Source organism: Salmo trutta, chromosome 8 (assembly GCF_901001165.1).
Source record: "Salmo trutta chromosome 8, fSalTru1.1, whole genome shotgun sequence".
In the NCBI taxonomy this organism is placed as follows: Eukaryota; Metazoa; Chordata; class Actinopteri; order Salmoniformes; family Salmonidae; genus Salmo; species Salmo trutta.
This window is the reverse complement of record NC_042964.1, coordinates 8,223,866-8,244,229: the sequence shown is the minus strand read 5'-3', so window position 1 is coordinate 8,244,229 and position 20,364 is coordinate 8,223,866. Positions and strand designations below refer to the sequence as shown.

At 48.6% G+C, this 20,364-nt stretch overlaps 1 protein-coding gene across 12 annotated transcripts in view; it reads left to right on the top strand.

Moving 5' to 3' along the window:
• The window catches only part of ablim2 (actin binding LIM protein family, member 2), a 116,184-nt gene that overhangs the window by 63,389 nt on the left and 32,431 nt on the right, over window positions 1–20,364 (top strand). For all 12 annotated transcript variants that reach the window (XM_029759827.1, XM_029759826.1, XM_029759825.1 and 9 more), the window contains exons 7-8: window positions 13,758–13,845; window positions 15,000–15,058. In XM_029759827.1, coding sequence (XP_029615687.1) covers window positions 13,758–13,845; window positions 15,000–15,058 — 147 coding nt within the window. The remainder of the gene's footprint in view (window positions 1–13,757; window positions 13,846–14,999; window positions 15,059–20,364) is intronic.

Sequence of the window (20,364 nt, the reverse complement as noted above, 5' to 3'; positions counted from 1 at the left end):
AGTTTAGGTGCGCAGGCTATGCCCCAATCCCCACTCTTGTATTAACACACATGAACCACAATTGAAAACAGTGTCTGCAGACAGAGATAGTCAGCTTCTAACCTAGAGAGCTATGATAGAGCTCTGTTATCTATTACCCTTTAGAACCCATGCAGATCAAGACATGGTACATTACAGTTCAACACTGGGTTTAGTTAGGAGGGTCACAGCCACCAGTCTGTCACCTGTCCTGTCCTGCACTGTGGACTGTGTGGAGCCTTGCCTAGGATTCCTGCCTGCACTTAAATGTCATGGCATTTAGGATTGATCAAGGAATGGAACCACAGAGGGACAAGTCAACAGAGGGGCCTTAGTGAGGCTTGAACTGGATGCTTTCAGGATTGTGGTTAAATGGTCTGTAAGAACATATGGATCAAAAGGCTCCTGTCAAACGAGTTTAACACTTGGAAGCTTGGAATGAAGTTTCTGTCTGCATTTATATCCAAATTGAGTTATCGACATAGCCTTGTTCTGTACACTGTCTTCTACATATATAGTGGTCTGAATACCCCAATGAATGTGGTGTTTACACTAGAGAGAGTGCACAGGGTCACAGTAGGGTTGAGGAAGAGGAAGGAAGAGGAAGAGGAGGTTTTTATTGATCTGTGTATGGTTGGCTGGTTTGAAGACAGGACAGAGAGAGACACAATGTATTACCAGCTGGTCTCTGTGCATCCAACTACTCTGTTCCACTGCTGTGTGTGTGTGTGTGTGTGTGTGTGTGTGTGTGTGTGTGTGTGTGTGTGTGTGTGTGTGTGTGCGCGTGTGCGTGTGCGTGCGTGCGTGTGTGTGCGTGCGTGCGTGTGCCTGTGTGTGCGTGCGTGTGTGTGCCTGCGTGTGTGTGTGTGTGTGTCAGCCTCGTTGCTCTACTCTGCCTCTCTCACCAAAATCCATTGTGAGATTAAATGGATCACCTCCCCTGCCTCTCAGCCTACTCCTAAAACTGTGGGGGAGAGAAGAGGGAGAGGGATAGAGAGAGGAAGGGAGGGAGGGAGAGAGAGGGGGATAGAGAGAGGAAGGGAGAGAGGGAGAGAGAGAGGGATAGAGAGAGAAAGGGAGAGAGGGATGGAGAGGGATAGAGAGAGGAAGGGAGAGAGGGAGAGAGAGAGGGATAGAGAGAGGAAGGGAGAGAGGGATGGAGAGGGATAGAGAGAGGAAGGGAGAGAGGGAGAGAGAGAGGAAGGGAGGGAGGGAGAGAGAGGGGGATAGAGAGAGGAAGGGAGAGAGGGATAGAGAGAGAGAGAGGGAGAGAGAGAGGGATAGAGAGAGGAAGGGAGAGAGGGATGGAGAGAGGAAGGGAGAGAGGGAGAGAGAGAGGGATAGAGAGAGGAAGGGAGGGAGAGAGAGAGGGATAGAGAGAGGAAGGGAGGGAGGGAGAGTGAGAGGGATAGAGATGAATAGAGAGAGGAAGGGAGGGATGGAGATGGATAGAGAGGGGAAGGGAGGATAGAGAGAGGAAGGGAGAGAGGGATAGAGAGGGATAGAGAGAGAGAGGGATAGAGAGAGGGAGAGAGGGAGAGAGAGAGGGATAGAGAGAGGAAGGGAGAGAGGGATAGAGAGGGATAGAGAGAGGAAGGGAGAGAGGGAGAGAGAGAGGGATAGAGAGAGGAAGGGAGGGAGAGAGAGAGGGATAGAGAGGGATAGAGAGAGGAAGGGAGAGAGAGAGAGAGGGATAGAGAGGGATAGAGAGAGGAAGGGAGGGAGGGAGAGTGAGAGGGATAGAGATGAATAGAGAGAGGAAGGGAGGGATGGAGATGGATAGAGAGGGGAAGGGAGGATAGAGAGAGGAAGGGAGAGAGGGATAGAGAGAGAGAGGGATAGAGAGAGAGAGGGAGAGAGAGAGGAAGGGAGGGAGGGAGAGAGAGAGGAAGGGAGGGATAGAGAGAGGAAGGGAGGGATAGAGATGGATAGAGAGAGGAAGGGAGGGAGAGTGAGAGGGATAGAGATGGATAGAGAGAGGAAGGGAGGGATAGAGAGAGGAAGGGAGAGTGAGAGGGATAGAGATGGATAGAGAAAGGAAGGGAGGAAGAGAGATTGATAGAGAGAGAGGAAGGGAGGGAGGGAGAGTGATAGAGGGAGAGGAAGGGAGGAAGGAAGGAAGGGAGGGAGAGAGATTGATAGAGAGAGAGGAAGGGAGGGAGGGAGGGAGAGTGATAGAGGGAGAGGAAGGGAGGAAGGAAGGAAGGGAGGGAGAGAGATTGATAGAGAGAGAGGAAGGGAGGGAGGGTGGGAGAGTGATAGAGGGAGAGGAAGGGAGGAAGGAAGGAAGGGAGGGAGAGAGATTGATAGAGAGAGAGGAAGGGAGGGAGGGAGAGTGATAGAGGGAGAGGAAGGGAGGAAGGAAGGAAGGGAGGGAGAGAGATTGATAGAGAGAGAGGAAGGGAGGGAGGGAGGGAGAGTGATAGAGGGAGAGGAAGGGAGGAAGGAAGAAGGGAGGGAGAGAGATTGATAGAGAGAGAGGAAGGGAGGGAGGGAGGGAGAGTGATAGAGGGAGAGGAAGGGAGGAAGGAAGGAAGGGAGGGAGAGAGATTGATAGAGAGAGAGGAAGGGAGGGAGGGAGGGAGGGAGAGTGATAGAGGGAGAGGAAGGGAGGAAGGAAGGAAGGGAGGGAGAGAGATTGATAGAGAGAGAGGAAGGGAGGGAGGGAGGGAGAGTGATAGAGGGAGAGGAAGGGAGGAAGGAAGGAAGGGAGGGAGAGAGATTGATAGAGAGAGAGGAAGGGAGGGAGGGAGGGAGAGTGATAGAGGGAGAGGAAGGGAGGAAGGAAGGAAGGGAGGGAGAGAGATTGATAGAGAGAGATGAAGGGAGGGAGGGAGGGAGAGTGATAGAGGGAGAGGAAGGGAGGAAGGAAGGAAGGGAGGGAGAGAGATTGATAGAGAGAGAGGAAGGGAGGGAGGGAGGGAGAGTGATAGAGGGAGAGGAAGGGAGGAAGGAAGGAAGGGAGGGAGAGAGATTGATAGAGAGAGAGGAAGGGAGGGAGGGAGGGAGAGTGATAGAGGGAGAGGAAGGGAGGAAGGAAGGAAGGGAGGGAGAGAGATTGATAGAGAGAGAGGAAGGGAGGGAGGGAGGGAGAGTGATAGAGGGAGAGGAAGGGAGGAAGGAAGGAAGGGAGGGAGAGAGATTGATAGAGAGAGAGGAAGGGAGGGAGGGAGGGAGAGTGATAGAGGGAGAGGAAGGGAGGAAGGAAGGAAGGGAGGGAGAGAGATTGATAGAGAGAGAGGAAGGGAGGGAGGGAGGGAGGGAGAGTGATAGAGGGAGAGGAAGGGAGGAAGGAAGGAAGGGAGGGAGAGAGATTGATAGAGAGAGAGGAAGGGAAGAAGAAAAGACTTTCCTTGTTTCAATAATAATCCCATTCCAGCCTGTTATCGCTCCAGATCAGCGGTGCAGTGGTGTTTCAAAGGGACCTTCCTCTCTCTCTTTCTACCTCCCTCTCTCTCACCCTCCACCCCCCCCTCTCATCCACTCCCCCACCCCACTCTGTCCCTCTCTCTCTGTCAGAGGAGTTCCCTACCTCACAGATAAGCACGAGGCCGGTGTTATCCAGGAAAGATATCATGATATTATCATGAGACAGGATCAGCTCCCCTTTCCCCCCATCTTAACCTTAACCATTGGTAGGAGAAATGCAAAACTGACCCGAGGTCAGTGTTCAAGGGAAAATGAGAGAGGGCGAGAGGGAGAGGGAGAGGGAGAGGGAGAGGGAGAGAGAGAGAGAGAGAGAGAGAGAGAGAGAGAGAGAGAGAGAGAGAGGGCGAGAGAGGGCGAGAGGGAGAGAGAGAGAGAGAGAGAGAGAGCGAGAGAGAGAGAGAGAGAGAGCGAGAGCGAGATTTGAGTTATAAATAATCTTTATTGGGTCTGGGAACCCACAACACAATAAAAACTCATACAAAACCATAGTTACACATCAATTAAAAACAACACCATATCCTCCTCCATAGTAAGTAAACACAACACTCTGAATACCCCATATACTCATGAACAGATCAATATTGTTAACCACTTTGTAATAGGCTGTCCCCAAATAACCTGTACTTTAGCCCAAATATAAACAGTTGGGAAGAGAAAACCTCTCCCAAAGCTGAGAACCAAGAAGTGATCAGGTCAATCATCCCCACCAACCTGGGACACTGTAAGATCAGATGTTCCAGAGTTTCAGACTCAGCACAGAATGGACACCCCTCCCCAACAGTGGGATCCAGGTGTACCAGATGCATATTGGTGGCTATGGCTCCATGTATTATCCTCCATTGGAGGTCAGCTGTCCTCTTTTCAATAGGCAGTTTGTGAAGAGGCTCTTCAAAAAGCCACATCCCTGGTGGCGTGCCGGCCTTACGGGACTTGACAAGAACTCTCCAAGCCTGCATAACAAACTCATAAAATGGAGTCAGGCCAGGCAAATCACCCCCCTCCAGCTTTAAGAGGAAAAGGTGCTTGTCTAAGCCCAAACAGCCTGCTCTCCTCATCACTGTGTAGCTGTATCGACCCAGCTAGAACCGTCACTGTACAACAGTCTCTGGGCTGTTAGAACCGTCACTGTACAACAGTCTCTGGGCTGTTAGAACCGTCTCTGTACAACAGTCTCTGGGCTGCTAGAAGCCAGAAAGCCATGATCCTAGAAGAAATGTCCACCAGGCCTTGTCCATCCTCGTGTAGTGGCAGGTTCAGGGCTGCAGCTTTAATCCAATGTTGTCCAGACCAGAAGAAATGTCCACCAGGCCTTGTCCATCCTCGTGTAGTGGCAGGTACAGGGCTGCAGCTTTAATCCAGTGTTGTCCAGACCAGAAGAAATGTCCACCAGGCCTTGTCCATCCTCGTGCAGCGGCAGGTACAGGGCTGCAGCTTTAATCCAGTGTTGTCCAGACCAGAAGAAATGTCCACCAGGCCTTGTCCATCCTCGTGTAGTGGCAGGTACAGGGCTGCAGCTTTAATCCAGTGTTGTCCAGACCAGAAGAAATGTCCACCAGGCCTTGTCCATCCTCGTGTAGTGGCAGGTACAGGGCTGCAGCTTTAATCCAGTGTTGTCCAGACCAGAAGAAATGTCCACCAGGCCTTGTCCATCCTCGTGTAGTGGCAGGTACAGGGCTGCAGCTGTAATCCAGTGTTGTCCAGACCAGAAGAAATTGCCAAAGGTCCTCTGAAGTTCTTGTATCAGATTGATAGACCTGATCAGCTCCCGGCTCCCAGGCCTGGGTGGCTGTAAAATCATTAGTCTGTGCCACAGGGTAGAGGCAGCAAGATAATTATCTACCAGTACCCTACCCCTGTAAGACAGCTGGGGCAGCACCCATTTCCACCTTGACAGTCTGGCACACCCTTTCTCCACTACACCCTCCCAAACATGACATCATGTAACAACTTAACATTAAAATACCAGTAAGGTGATGATCTTCGTGGACGGGACAAGTAAATATCAACAGTAACAATATGATGATCAGAGAAACCCACAGGAGTAATATCACACCTTCCAACCCTACTACAGTAGTGATCAGATACATACAACCTGTCTAACCTTCCAACCCTACTACAGTAGAGATCAGATACATACAACCTGTCTAACCTTCCACCCCTACTACAGTAGTGATCAGATACATACAACCTGTCTAACCTTCCAACCCTACTACAGTAGTGATCAGATACATACAACCTGTCTAACCTTCCAACCCTACTACAGTAGTGATCAGATACATACAACCTGTCTAACCTTCCAACCCTACTACAGTAGTGATCAGATACATACAACCTGTCTAACCTTCCAACCCTACTACAGTAGTGATCAGATACATACAACCTGTCTAACCTTCCAACCCTACAACAGTAGAGATCAGATACATACAACCTGTCTAACCTTCCAACCCTACAACAGTAGAGATCAGATACATACAACCTGTCTAACCTTCCAACCCTACTACAGTAGTGATCAGATACATACAACCTGTCTAACCTTGCTGCACTGACACCACCTTCATTAACTTTTAGCCATGTGTACTGCCTAACTTTTGCATTCCTTACTCTCCACACATCAGAAAGCTCAAACTCAGATAATAGACCAGACAGGCAAGTGGCTGACCACAGGTGAGGTTATTCAGCGGTGTGGTCAACAGTAAAATCCACTGTACAGTTCCAGTCCCCCCTAAAACCATACACCCCTCTTTGTCACACTGTCTTAAGGTTTCCTTTATTTGATTAAATACAGCAATACGCTCTGTACCCTCATTAGGAGCATAAACATTAAAAAAACAAATAAAAAACCCATAACATCCGCCCTGACCAATAAAACCTGACCCTTAAAAATCTCTGTTGTAGACACCACAGTCACCCCTAAACCTGAGGAAAACAAGATGGCCTCCCCAGCACTGAAATTATTACCATGACTGAGTATATGCTGCCCCTCCCACCACATACCCCAGTCAACCTCATTAGCCTCATCACTATGTGTCTCCTGTAGAAAAACTACATTTAGTCTTTTCTGTTTTATTACTTCTAATACCCAGGCCCTCTTATTCCTGTCCCTTCCCCCATTAATATTGAGAGAACCTACCCTTAGTACCTCCATAAAGAAAAGAGAACCTCCCCTTAGTACCTCCATATAGAAAAGAGAACCTCCCCTTAGTACCTCCATATAGAAAAGAGAACCTACCCGTAGTACCTCCATATAGAAAGAGAACCTACCCTTAGTACCTCCATATAGAAAAGAGAACCTACCCTTAGTACCTCCATATAGAAAAGAGAACCTACCCTTAGTACCTCCATATAGAAAAGAGAACCTACCCGTAGTACCTCCATATAGAAAAGAGAACCTACCCTTAGTACCTCCATATAGAAAAGAGAACCTACTCTTAGTACCTCCCATATAGAAAAGAGAAACCTACCCTTAGTACCTCCATATAGAAAAGAGAATACCCTTAGTACCCCATATAGAAAAGAGAACCTACCTAGTACCTCATATAGAAAAGAGAACCTACCCTTAGTACCTCCATATAGAAAAGAGAACCTACTCTTAGTACCTCCATATAGAAAAGAGAACCTACCCTTAGTACCTATAGAAAAGAGAACCTACCCTTAGTACCTCCATATAGAAAAGAGAACCTACCCTTAGTACCTCCATATAGAAAAGAGAACCTACCCTTAGTACCTCCATATAGAAAAGAGAACCTACCCTTAGTACCTCCATATAGAAAAGAGAACCTACCCTTAGTACCTCCATATAGAAAAGAGAACCTACCCTTAGTACCTCCATATAGAAAAGAGAACCTACCTCTTAGTACCTCCATATAGAAAAGAGAACCTACCCTTAGTACCTCCATATAGAAAAGAGAACCTACCCTTAGTACCTCCATATAGAAAAGAGAACCTACCCTTAGTACCTCCATATAGAAAAGAGAAACTACCCTTAGTACCTCCATATAGAAAAGAGAACCTACCCTCAGTACCTCCATATAGAAAAGAGAACCTACCCTTAGTACCTCCATATAGAAAAGAGACCTACCCTTAGTACCTCCATATAGAAAAGAGAACCTACCCTTAGTACCTCCATATAGAAAAGAGAACCTACCCTTAGTACCTCCATATAGAAAAGAGAACCTACCCTTAGTACCTCCATATAGAAAAGAGAACCTACCCTTAGTACCTCCATATAGAAAAGAGAACCTGCCCTTAGTACCTCCATATAGAAAAGAGAACCTACCCTTAGTACCTCCATATAGAAAAGAGAACCTACCCTTAGTACCTCCATATAGAAAAGAGAACCTACCCTTAGTACCTCCATATATTAAAGAGAACCTACCCTTAGTCCCTCCATATAGAAAAGAGAACCTACCCTTAGTACCTCCATATAGAAAAGAGAACCTACCCTTAGTACCTCCATATAGAAAAGAGAACCTACCCTTAGTACCTCCATATAGAAAGAGAACCTACCCTTAGTACCTCCATATAGAAAGAGAACCTACCCTTAGTACCTCCATATAGAAAAGAGAACCTACCCTTAGTACCTCCATATAGAAAAGAGAACCTACCCTTAGTACCTCCATATAGAAAAGAGAACCTACCCTTAGTACCTCCATATAGAAAGAGAACCTACCCTTAGTACCTCCATATAGAAAAGAGAACCTACCCTTAGTACCTCCATATAGAAAAGAGAACCTACCTTTAGTACCTCCATATAGAAAAGAGAACCTACCCTTAGTACCTCCATATAGAAAAGAGAACCTACCCTTAGTACCTCCATATAGAAAAGAGAAATGAGAAGCAGAAGAAACCACAGAGAAACCAAAGAGAAAGAAGACACGCTATGAAGCATGATCATCATCATTGTTTTAATTTTCTCTTAACCTGACCACGTTTCCCACTACCTTTTGCTGCTGTGACAGCAGTAACAAATTTCCTCAAGCGAAAACGCTTCTTCTCACTCAACTGGTCTAACCCCACCGTCTTCTGTAACATCACAGCTGACCTCACAAACTTATCAACATCAAAGAAATCTGCCAATTTGACAGATTTCCCAGAAGTCTGATCCAGAAACCTATTTACCTCCTCTAGACTGTAAATTGAGTCGTCACCAGCTGCTATGTTATCAATAGAGATTATCCATATCCTGCTCCTGATCCTCCTCAACTGAGGCCACAGACCCCTGACTCTTCTGCCACATCCCTCTCAACACTCCCCACTTGCACCACATCACTCATACCAGGCATCTCCTCCACTACCTGGGAGACTAGCCCCACCTGAACCCCCTCCTGTACCCCATTACTCATACCAGGCATCTCCTCCACTACCTGGGAGACTAGCCCCACCTGAACCCCCTCCTGTACCCCATTACTCATAGTGGGCATCTCCTCCACTACCTGGGAGACTAGCCCCACCTGAACCCCACCTGTACCCTATTACTCGTAGTGGGCATCTCCTCCACTACCTGGGAGACTAGTCCCACCTGAACCCCCTCCTGTACCCCATTACTCATAGTGGGCATCTCCTCCACTACCTGGGAGACTAGCCCCACCTGAACCCCCTCCTGTACCCCATTACTCATAGTGGGCATCTCCTCCACTACCTGGGAGACTAGCCCCACCTGAACCCCACCTGTACCCCATTACTCATAGTGGGCATCTCCTCCACTACCTGGGTGACTAGCCCCACATGAACCCCCTCCTGTACCCCATTACTCATACCAGGCATCTCCTCCACTACCTGGGAGACTAGTCCCACCTGAACCCCCTCCTGTACCCCATTACTCATAGTGGGCATCTCCTCCACTACCTGGGTGACTAGCCCCACCTGAACCCCCTCCTGTACCCCATTACTCATACCAGGCATCTCCTCCACTACCTGGGAGACTAGCCCCACCTGAACCCCACCTGTACCCCATTACTCATAGTGGGCATCTCCTCCACTACCTGGGAGACTAGCCCCACCTGAACCCCCTCCTGTACCCCATTACTCATACCAGGCATCTCCTCCACTACCTGGGAGACTAGCCCCACCTGAACCCCACCTGTACCCCATTACTCATACTGGGCATCTCCTCCACTACCTGGGAGCATAGCTCCACATGAACCCCCTCCTGTACCCCATGACTCATACTGGGCATCTCCTCCACTACCTGAGAGCATAGCTCCACATGAACCCCCTCCTGTACCCCAGCACTTATACTGGGCACCTCCTCACCAGTCTGAGGAAATGGCTCCCCAGATCCATCCTTACCTTCTACAACAATATTTTTCTGCTGCATAACATTTCCCTCTGGTACAAGTTGCAACTCCGTGCCCTCAACATAGACAACTTGTTCCTCAACAGCAGGTGCTTGTGGCTGCTCAACCACTGTCGGCCCTCATCTCCCTACATCAGTGGGCTTAGGCGTTACGAGGCCCACCTCTCCCTACATCAGTGGTCCCAGGCGTTACGAGGACCACCTGCGCCTTCCCTCCGCCTTCTCCCTTTTCGGACAAGCATGTCGCTTATCGCCAACATCACCACACTCAAAACACCGTTGACTACCCGTACTAGCATGAGCCATATACAGTCTTTCATAAATACTTGACTTTAAACGATAACTTCAAAGTCTGTTCCGGTGAGTCGCCGAAACGACATAACCTGTTTCAACGCCGGGTGTTTGCAACCCAACGGGACAACCTTAATTGAACTTGCCAACTTCCCAAATCGCAATAACTCGCGCTCCAATAGCTCATTAGGAATAAACGGCGGTACATTAGAAATCGTTACCCTTGTTGACGGAGAAAAAAGCGGCGTAAACTTGAATAAACATTCCTTTAAGAAGTACACCATGCTCAACCATACGATCAACAAGACTCTCTTCTTTAAGAAGTACACCATGCTCAACCATACGATCAACAAGACTCTCTTCTTTAAGAAGTACACCATGCTCAACCATACGATCAACAAGACTCTCTTCTTTAAGAAGTACACCATGCTCAACCATACGATTAACAAGACGCTCTTCTTTAAGAAGTACACCATGCTCAACCATACGATCAACAAGACGCTCTTCTTTAAGAAGTACACCATGCTCAACCATACGATTAACAAGACGCTCTTCTTTAAGAAGTACACCATGCTCAACCATACGATCAACAAGACTCTCAACCATACGATCAACAAGACTCTCTTCTTTAAGAAGTACACCATCAACCATACCATCAACAAGACTCTCTTCTTTAAGAAGTACACCATGCTCAACCATACGATCAACAAGACGCTCTTCTTTAAGAAGTACACCATGCTCAACCATACGATCAACAAGACTCTTCTTTAAGAAGTACACCATGCTCAACCATACGATCAACAAGACTCTCTTCTTTAAGAAGTACACCATGCTCAACCATACGATCAACAAGACGCTCTTCTTTAAGAAATACACCATGCTCAACCATACGATCAACAAGACTCTCTTCTTTAAGAAGTACACCATGCTCAACCATACGATCAACAAGACGCTCTTCTTTAAGAAGTACACCATGCTCAACCATACGATCAACAAGACGCTCTTTAAGAAGTACACCATGCTCAACCATACGATCAACAAGACGCTCTTCTTTAAGAAATACACCATGCTCAACCATACGATCAACAAGACGCTCTTCTTTAAGAAGTACACCATGCTCAAACATACGATCAACAAGACTCTCTTCTTTAAGAAGTACACCATCAACCATACCATCAACAAGACGCTCTTCTTTAAGAAATACACCATGCTCAACCATACGATCAACAAGACGCTCTTCTTTAAGAAGTACACCATGCTCAAACATACGATCAACAAGTCTCTCTTCTTTAAGAAGTACACCATCAACCATACCATCAACAAGACGCTCTTCTTTAAGAAATACACCATGCTCAACCATACGATCAACAAGACGCTCTTCTTTAAGAAGTACACCATGCTCAAACATACGATCAACAAGACTCTCTTCTTTAAGAAGTACACCATCAACCATACCATCAACAAGACGCTCTTCTTTAAGAAGTACACCATGCTCAACCATACGATCAACAAGACGCTCTTCTTTAAGAAATACACCATGCTCAACCATACGATCAACAAGACGCTCTTCTTTAAGAAGTACACCATGCTCAACCATACGATCAACAAGACGCTCTTCTTGAAGAAGTACACCATGCTCAACCATACGATCAACAAGACGCTCTTCTTGAAGAAATACACCATGCTCAACCATACGATCTACAAGACGCTCTTCTTGAAGAAGTACACCATGCTCAACCATACGATCAACAAGACGCTCTTCTTTAAGAAATACACCATGCTCAACCATACGATCAACAAGACTCTCTTCTTTAAGAAGTACACCATGCTCAACCATACGATCTACAAGACGCTCTTCTTGAAGAAGTACACCATGCTCAACCATACGATCAACAAGACTCTCTTCTTTAAGAAGTACACCATGCTCAACCATACGATCAACAAGACGCTCTTCTTTAAGAAGTACACCATGCTCAACCATACGATCAACAAGACTCTCTTCTTTAAGAAGTACACCATGCTCAACCATACGATCAACAAGACTCTCTTCTTTAAGAAGTACACCATGCTCAACCATACGATCTACAAGACTCTCTTCTTTAAGAAGTACACCATGCTCAACCATACGATCAACAAGACTCTCTTCTTTAAGAAATACACCATGCTCAACCATACGATCAACAAGACGCTCTTCTTGAAGAAATACACCATGCTCAACCATACGATCTACAAGACGCTCTTCTTGAAGAAGTACACCATGCTCAACCATACGATCAACAAGACGCTCTTCTTTAAGAAATACACCATGCTCAACCATACGATCAACAAGACGCTCTTCTTTAAGAAATACACCATGCTCAACCATACGATCAACAAGACTCTCTTCTTTAAGAAATACACCATGCTCAACCATACGATCAACAAGACTCTCTTCTTTAAGAAGTACACCATGCTCAACCATACGATCAACAAGACTCTCTTCTTTAAGAAATACACCATGCTCAACCATACGATCAACAAGACTCTCTTCTTTAAGAAGTACACCATGCTCAACCATACGATCAACAAGACTCTCAACCATACGATCAACAAGACGCTCTTCTTTAAGAAATACACCATGCTCAACCATACGATCAACAAGACTCTCTTCTTTAAGAAATACACCATGCTCAACCATACCATCAACAAGACTCTCAACCATACGATCAACAAGACGCTCTTCTTGAAGAAAAACCACCACCGCTTTATTTATCCGCATAAGCAACATTCTCATATCCTACCTTCTCTCCCACGGCGACCAGAAAGTCCTCCACGGTGACAGTAGCTTCAGTAACACACCTAAAGCCGTGCCGAAGAGACACCATCCCCGCCAAAACCAGGGTCATTTCAACACAAAAAACAATATACTTAATTCTACCACAACTAAATAAAAATAATGATATCCTTAATCATGCATAGGAAGAAGAAAAATAGCACCAAGAAAGGGAAACATAAAAGAAAAACCAAGATATCTAACTCTACACACCACTCACACTCAGTCACACAATTCCCAGCATGCACCAAACACTCCCAGCATGCAGAGAGAGTTAGAGAGAGAGAGAGTATCATCTCATTATAGACATAGGTCATTTCTACCACCTCCAACAGCTCTGTGGAATTCATCACAGCCTCAGGAAAAACGTATTATCCATCCTTTAGCAGGTCAATGTGAAACCATACATCTTACTATGGTGCTAGAGCACATAGACAGCGTTCATTGGTGTCATGTCATCTTCTAGAGGTTTGGATGGTCATAACTGTAGACATTCTTAGTGATCCAGTAGCCGACCTGCAGTATTGTGCCCTGTACCTCACCACCCCCTTGTGGCGATGTTGGATAACTGCACTTTGTTTTGCGCTTCATCCGACTCCACTTTAATTAGTGATGTTAATTGGAGAAGCTTACAGAATATTACTCTAGGTAAGGGTTAAACCAGCAGCATCAGCAGCCTACTAACCAATAACACATCCACACAAGGCCTCTGCTTTAGACGTGATATGTTGTTTTGTCTGGTTGTAGGATATTGATATTGTAAACCAGCTGTGGATTGTTTTATTTCTGCTGCCATTTGTCAGTTCTTCAGTATTCTCTCACTGTCGATTTCCTAGGTTGTAACCTCTTGTTTCGATGTCAGTGAAGACCTTTTTAACCTTTGTGTGACCTCTGACCTCTTGTCTGTACCAGGCTGGGGAGAAACACTACCACCCCTCATGTGCCCGCTGTGCCAGGTGTGAGCAGATGTTTGGAGAGGGAGAGGAGATGTACCTGCAAGGTAAACCAACCTCTCTTTTCCTCTGTCTCTGTCACCTTCTCTCAATCTCTTTCCCTCTCCCTCCCTCTCTGTCTGCCTGTCTGTCTCGCTCTCTCTCTGTCTGTCTGCCTGTCTGTCTCGCTCTCGCTCTCTCTTTCGCTCTCTCTCTCGCTCTCTCCTACTCTCTCTCTCCTGCTTTCTCTCTCCTGCTCTCTCTCTCCTGCTCTCTCTCTCTCTCCTGCTCTCTCTCTCTCTCTCTCGCTCTCTCCTACTCTCGCTCTCTCTCCTGCTCTCTCTCTCTCTATCTCCTGCTCTCTCTCTCTCTCTCTCTCTCTCTCACTCTCTCCTACTCGCTCTCTCCTACTCTCTCTCTCCTGCTCTCTCTCTCTCTCCTGCTCTCTCTCTCTCTCTCGCTCTCTCCTACTCGCTCTCTCTCTCCTGCTCTCTCTCTCTCTTTTTTTTTTACTCAGATAAGCACCAACAGCCTTCCATCAACACAGAAACCTGTCTCACTCATAGCCCAGCTGCCATAAAGCCATAGAGCTACAGAACATCTGCCCAATGTTAATGAACTGGATTACAGTGTTAGTGAATGTATCACCTCACTCAACCTCAGCCTTATGAGTCACCTCGTTTCTTATTTATTGCTCCTGGAGCACTATTGCTACACGTTTGGCTCCAGTCTGTGATTTACAGAAAGCCTGTCTCTCTCTCCCTGCAGTTTGCTATCTGACAGATTTACTACTGGAATTAGCTTCCTTAGACTTGGGCTGGTATTAGCTTATGTCACAGTGACAGGGAGACAACTGGGGATAGGACAGTCTGATGAGTCACTGGCGTATTTTGGATCGCTCATCTGCCAAAGTCATGACGCTCTGTCAGGAACAACCGATGCTCTGGGGAAAGACTATGCTTTGTAGAGTATATGACATTTCAAATGGATGCATTTCATCGTATTTCTCTCTCGCTCTCCTCCCTCTCTTCTCTCTCTTTCTCCCTCGCTTTCTCTCTCCCTTCTCTTTCTCTCTCTCTCTCTCTCTCTCTCTCTCTCTCTCTCTCTCTCTCTTGCTCTCTCTCTTTCTCCCTTTCTCTCTCCCTTCTCTTTCTCATTCTCTCTATGTCTTTCTCTCTCTCTTTCTCCTTCTCTTTCTCTCCCCTCCTTTCCTGTCTGTCAGGTAACTCCATCTGGCATCCTCCTTGCAGACAGGCAGCCAGACAGGAGGAAAAGAGTAAGGTGAGTTCTCTGTCCGAGACGTGTTTGAAAATAGACAACGCGACTTGTGAAGTCTCCATCCCTCTAAACAGAAACTCTCAGCCAGTTTCAGTCAAGTCTACGGGCAAAATGTCCCCTCCCCTTCTGATATTCGAAAGATGCGAGCGCTTGCAAAATCGTGAAGTGTCCAAATGATCAGTGACGAAAAGGTTTCGCATCTCACAGTTTGTCGACAGACACTACTAGTGTTTTAATGCTACGTGCATCTGTCCATAAGAAAGGACTCCACAGCAGCTCTACAGTTTAACTAATGCTGTGTTACAGTATTGAATGAGGAGTCATACTCATTACAATATAATGTTTAAACATCATTTTGTATGTCAACTTGTATTCTGCCCCATTAGAGATGGGACTGTGTTGACTGGGACTGTGTTGACTGGGTCTGTGTTGACTGGAGCTGTGTTGACTGGAGCTGTGTTGACTGTAGCTGTGTTGACTGGGACTGTGTTGACTGGGGCTGTGTTGACTGGGGCTGTGTTGACTGGACCTGTGTTGACTTAGGCTGTGTTGACTGGGACTGTGTTGACTGGGACTGTGTTGACTGGACCTGTGTTGACTGGGACTGTGTTGACTGGACCTGTGTTGACTGGGGCTGTGTTGACTGGGACTGTGTTGACTGGGTTTGTGTTGACTGGGGCTGTGTTGACTGGGACTGTGATGACTGGGACTGTGTTGACTGGAGCTGTGTTGACTGGAGCTGTGTTGACTGGGACTGTGTTGACTGGAGCTGTGTTGACTGGGACTGTGTTGACTGGGCCTGTTTTGACTGGGGCTGTGTTGACTGGGGCTGTGTTGACTTGGGCTGTGTTGACTTGGGCTGTGTTGACTGGGACTGTGTTGACTGGGACTGTGTTGACTGGGACTGTGATGACTGGGACTGTGTTGACTGGGACTGTGTTGACTGGGACTGTGTTGACTGGGGCTGTGTTGACTGGGGCTGTGTTGACTGGGACTGTGTTGACTGGGGCTGTGTTGACTGGGGCTGTGTTGACTGGGACTGTGTTGACTGGGGCTGTGTTGACTGGAACTGTGTTGACTGGGACTGTGATGACTGGGACTGTGATGACTGGAGCTGTGTTGACTGGAGCTGTGTTGACTGGAGCTGTGATGACTGGGACTGTGTTGACTAGGGTGTGATGACTGGGAATGAGTTGACTGGGACTGTGTTGACTGGGACTGTGTTGACTGGGGCTGTGTTGACTGGGGCTGTGTTGACTGGGGCTGTGTTGACTGGGGCTGTGTTGACTGGGACTGTGATGACTGGGACTGTGTTGACTGGGGCCGTGTTGACTGGGGCCGTGTTGACTGGGACCGTGTTGACTGGGACCGTGTTGACTGGGACCGTGTTGACTGGACCTGTGTTGACTGGGACTGTGATGACTGGGACTGTGTTGACTGGGTCTGTGTTGACTGGGACTGTGTTGACTGGGACTGTGTTGACTGGGGCGGTGTTGACTGGGACGGTGTTGACTGGGTCGGTGTTGACTGGGACTGTGTTGACTGGGACTGTGTTGACTGGACCTGTGTTGACTGGGACTGTGTTGACTGGGACTGTGTTGACTGGGCCTGTGTTGACTGGGCCTGTGTTGACTGGGACTGTGTTGACTGGGACTGTGTTGACTGGGACTGTGATGACTGGGACTGTGATGACTGGGACTGTGTTGACTGGGACTGTGATGACTGGGACTGTGATGACTGGAGCTGTGTTGACTGGGACTGTGTTGACTGGGCCTGTGTTGACTGGGACTGTGATGACTGGGACTGTGTTGACTGGGACTGTGTTGACTGGGACTGTGATGACTGGGACTGTGATGACTGGGACTGTGATGACTGGGACTGTGTTGACTGGGGCTGTGTTGACTGGACCTGTGTTGACTGGACCTGTGTTGACTGGACCTGTGTTGACTGGAGCTGTGTTGACTGGAGCTGTGTTGACTGGGGCTGTGTTGACTGGGGCTGTGTTGACTGGGACTGTGTTGACTGGGGCTGTGTTGACTGGGACAGTGTTGACTGGGACTGTGATGACTGGGACTGTGATGACTGGGACTGTGATGACTGGAGCTGTGTTGACTGGAGCTGTGTTGACTGGAGCTGTGATGACTGGGACTGTGTTGACTAGGGTGTGATGACTGGGACTGTGTTGACTGGACCTGTGTTGACTGGGACTGTGTTGACTGGGACTGTGTTGACTGGGACTGTGTTGACTGGGGCTGTGTTGACTGGGGCTGTGTTGACTGGGGCTGTGATGACTGGGACTGTGATGACTGGGACTGTGTTGACTGGGGCCGTGTTGACTGGGACTGTGTTGACTGGGGCTGTGTTGACTGGGACTGTGATGACTGGGACTGTGTTGACTGGGGCTGTGTTGACTGGACCTGTGTTGACTGGGACTGTGATGACTGGGACTGTGTTGACTGGGGCTGTGATGACTGGGACTGTGTTGACTGGGACTGTGTTGACTGGGGCTGTGTTGACTGGGACTGTGATGACTGGGACTGTGTTGACTGGTGCTGTGTTGACTGGACCTGTGTTGACTGGGACTGTGATGACTGGGAATGTGATGACTGGGACTGTGATGACTGGAGCTGTGTTGACTGGGAATGTGTTGACTGGGACTGTGTTGACTGGGGCTGTGTTGACTGGGGCTGTGATGACTGGGACTGTGTTGACTGGGACTGTGTTGACTGGGACTGTGTTGACTTGGCCTGTGATGACTGGGAATGTGATGACTGGGACTGTGATGACTGGAGCTGTGTTGACTGGGAATGTGTTGACTGGGACTGTGTTGACTGGGGCTGTGTTGACTGGGGCTGTGATGACTGGGACTGTGTTGACTGGGACTGTGTTGACTGGGCCTGTGTTGACTGGGACTGTGATGACTGGGACTGTGTTGACTGGGACTGTGTTGACTGGGACTGTGTTGACTGGGACTGTGTTGACTGGGACTGTGATGACTGGGACTGTGATGACTGGAGCTGTGTTGACTGGGACTGTGTTGACTGGGGCTGTGTTGACTGGACCTGTGTTGAGTGGACCTGTGTTGACTGGGACTGTGTTGACTGGGGCTGTGTCGACTGTTACTGTGATGACTGGGACTGTGTTGACTGGGGCTGTGTTGACTGGGACTGTGTTGACTGGGGCTGTGTTGACAGGGCCTGTGTTGACTGGGGCTGTGTTGACTGTCGCTGTGATGACTGGGACTGTGTTGACTGGGACTGTGTTGACTGGGACTGTGTTGACTGGGGCTGTGTTGACTGGACCTGTGTTGACTGGGGCTGTGTTGACTGGGACTGTGTTGACTGGGGCTGTGTTGACTGGGGCTGTGTTGACTGGGGCTGTGTTGACTGGGACAGTGTTGACTGGGACTGTGATGACTGGGACTGTGTTGACTGGGACTGTGATGACTGGGACTGTGTTGACTGGAGCTGTGTTGACTGGAGCTGTGATGACTGGGACTGTGTTGACTGGGGTGTGATGACTGGGACTGTGTTGACTGGGACTGTGTTGACTGGGGCTGTGTTGACTGGGGCTGTGTAGACTGGGGCTGTGATGACTGGGACTGTGATGACTGGGACTGTGATGACTGGGGCTGTGATGACTGGGACTGTGATGACTGGGGCTGTGTTGACTGGGAGTGTGATGACTGGGACTGTGATGACTGGGACTGTGTTGACTGGGACTGTGATGACTGGGACTGTGTTGACTGGGTCTGTGATGACTGGGACTGTGTTGACTGACTGTGATGACTGGACCTGTGTTGACTGGGACTGTGATGACTGGGACTGTGTTGACTGGGGCTGTGTTGACTGGGAGTGTGATGACTGGGACTGTGATGACTGGGACTGTGTTGACTGGGGCTGTGTTGACTGGACCTGTGTTGACTGGGACTGTGATGACTGGGACTGTGTTGACTGACTGTGATGACTGGACCTGTGTTGACTGGGACTGTGATGACTGGGACTGTGTTGACTGGGACTGTGATGACTGGGACTGTGATGACTGGAGCTGTGTTGACTGGGACTGTGTTGACTGGGCCTGTGATGACTGGAGCTGTGTTGACTGGGACTGTGTTGACTGGGACTGTGTTGACTGGGACTGTGATGACTGGGGCTGTGTTGACTGGGACTGTGTTGACTGTGGCTGTGTTGACTGTGGCTGTGTTGACTGGGACTGTGTTGACTTGGACTGTGTTGACTGGGGCTGTGTTGACTGGGACTGTGTTGACTGGGACTGTGTTGACTGGGGCTGTGTTGACTGGAGCTGTGATGACTGGGACTGTGTTGACTGGTACTGTGATGACTGGGACTTTGTTGACTGGGACTGTGATGACTGGGACTGTGATGACTGGGACTGTGTTGACTGGGACTGTGTTGACTGGGACTGTGTTGACTGGGACTGTGATGACTGGGACTGTGTTGACTGGGACTGTGATGACTGGGGCTGTGTTGACTGGGACTGTGTTGACTGGGACTGTGTTGACTGGGACTGTGATGACTGGGGCTGTGATGACTGGGGCTATGTTGACTGGGAGTGTGATGACTGGGGCTGTGTTGACTGGGGCTGTGTTGACTGGGACTGTGATGACTGGGACTGTGATGACTGGGACTGTGTTGACTGGGACTGTGATGACTGGGATTGTGTTGACTGGGACTGTGATGACTGGGACTGTGTTGACTGGGGCTTTGTTGACTGGACTGTGTTGACTAGAGCTGTGTTGACTGGGACTGTGATGACTGGGACTGTGTTGACTGGGACTGTGATGACTGGGACTGTGATGACTGGGACTGTGTTGACTGGGACTGTGTTGACTGGGACTGTGATGACTGGGACTGTGTTGACTGGGACTGTGTTGACTGGGACTGTGATGACTGGGACTGTGTTGACTGGGACTGTGTTGACTGGGGCTGTGTTGACTGGAGCTGTGTTGACTGGGGCTGTGATGACTGGGACTGTGTTGACTGGGAGTGTGATGACTGGGGCTGTGTTGACTGGGGCTGTGTTGACTGGGACTGTGTTGACTGGGACTGTGTTGACTGGGCCTGTGATGACTGGGCCTGTGATGACTGGGACTGTGTTGACTGGGACTGTGATGACTGGAGCTGTGATGACTGAGACTGGGACTGTGTGGACTGGGGCTGTATTGACTGGAGCTGTGTTGACTGGGGCTGTGTTGACTGGGACTGTGTTGACTGGGACTGTGTTGACTGGGACTGTGTTGACTGGGACTGTGTTGACAGAGACTGTGTTGACTGGGGCTGTGTTGACTG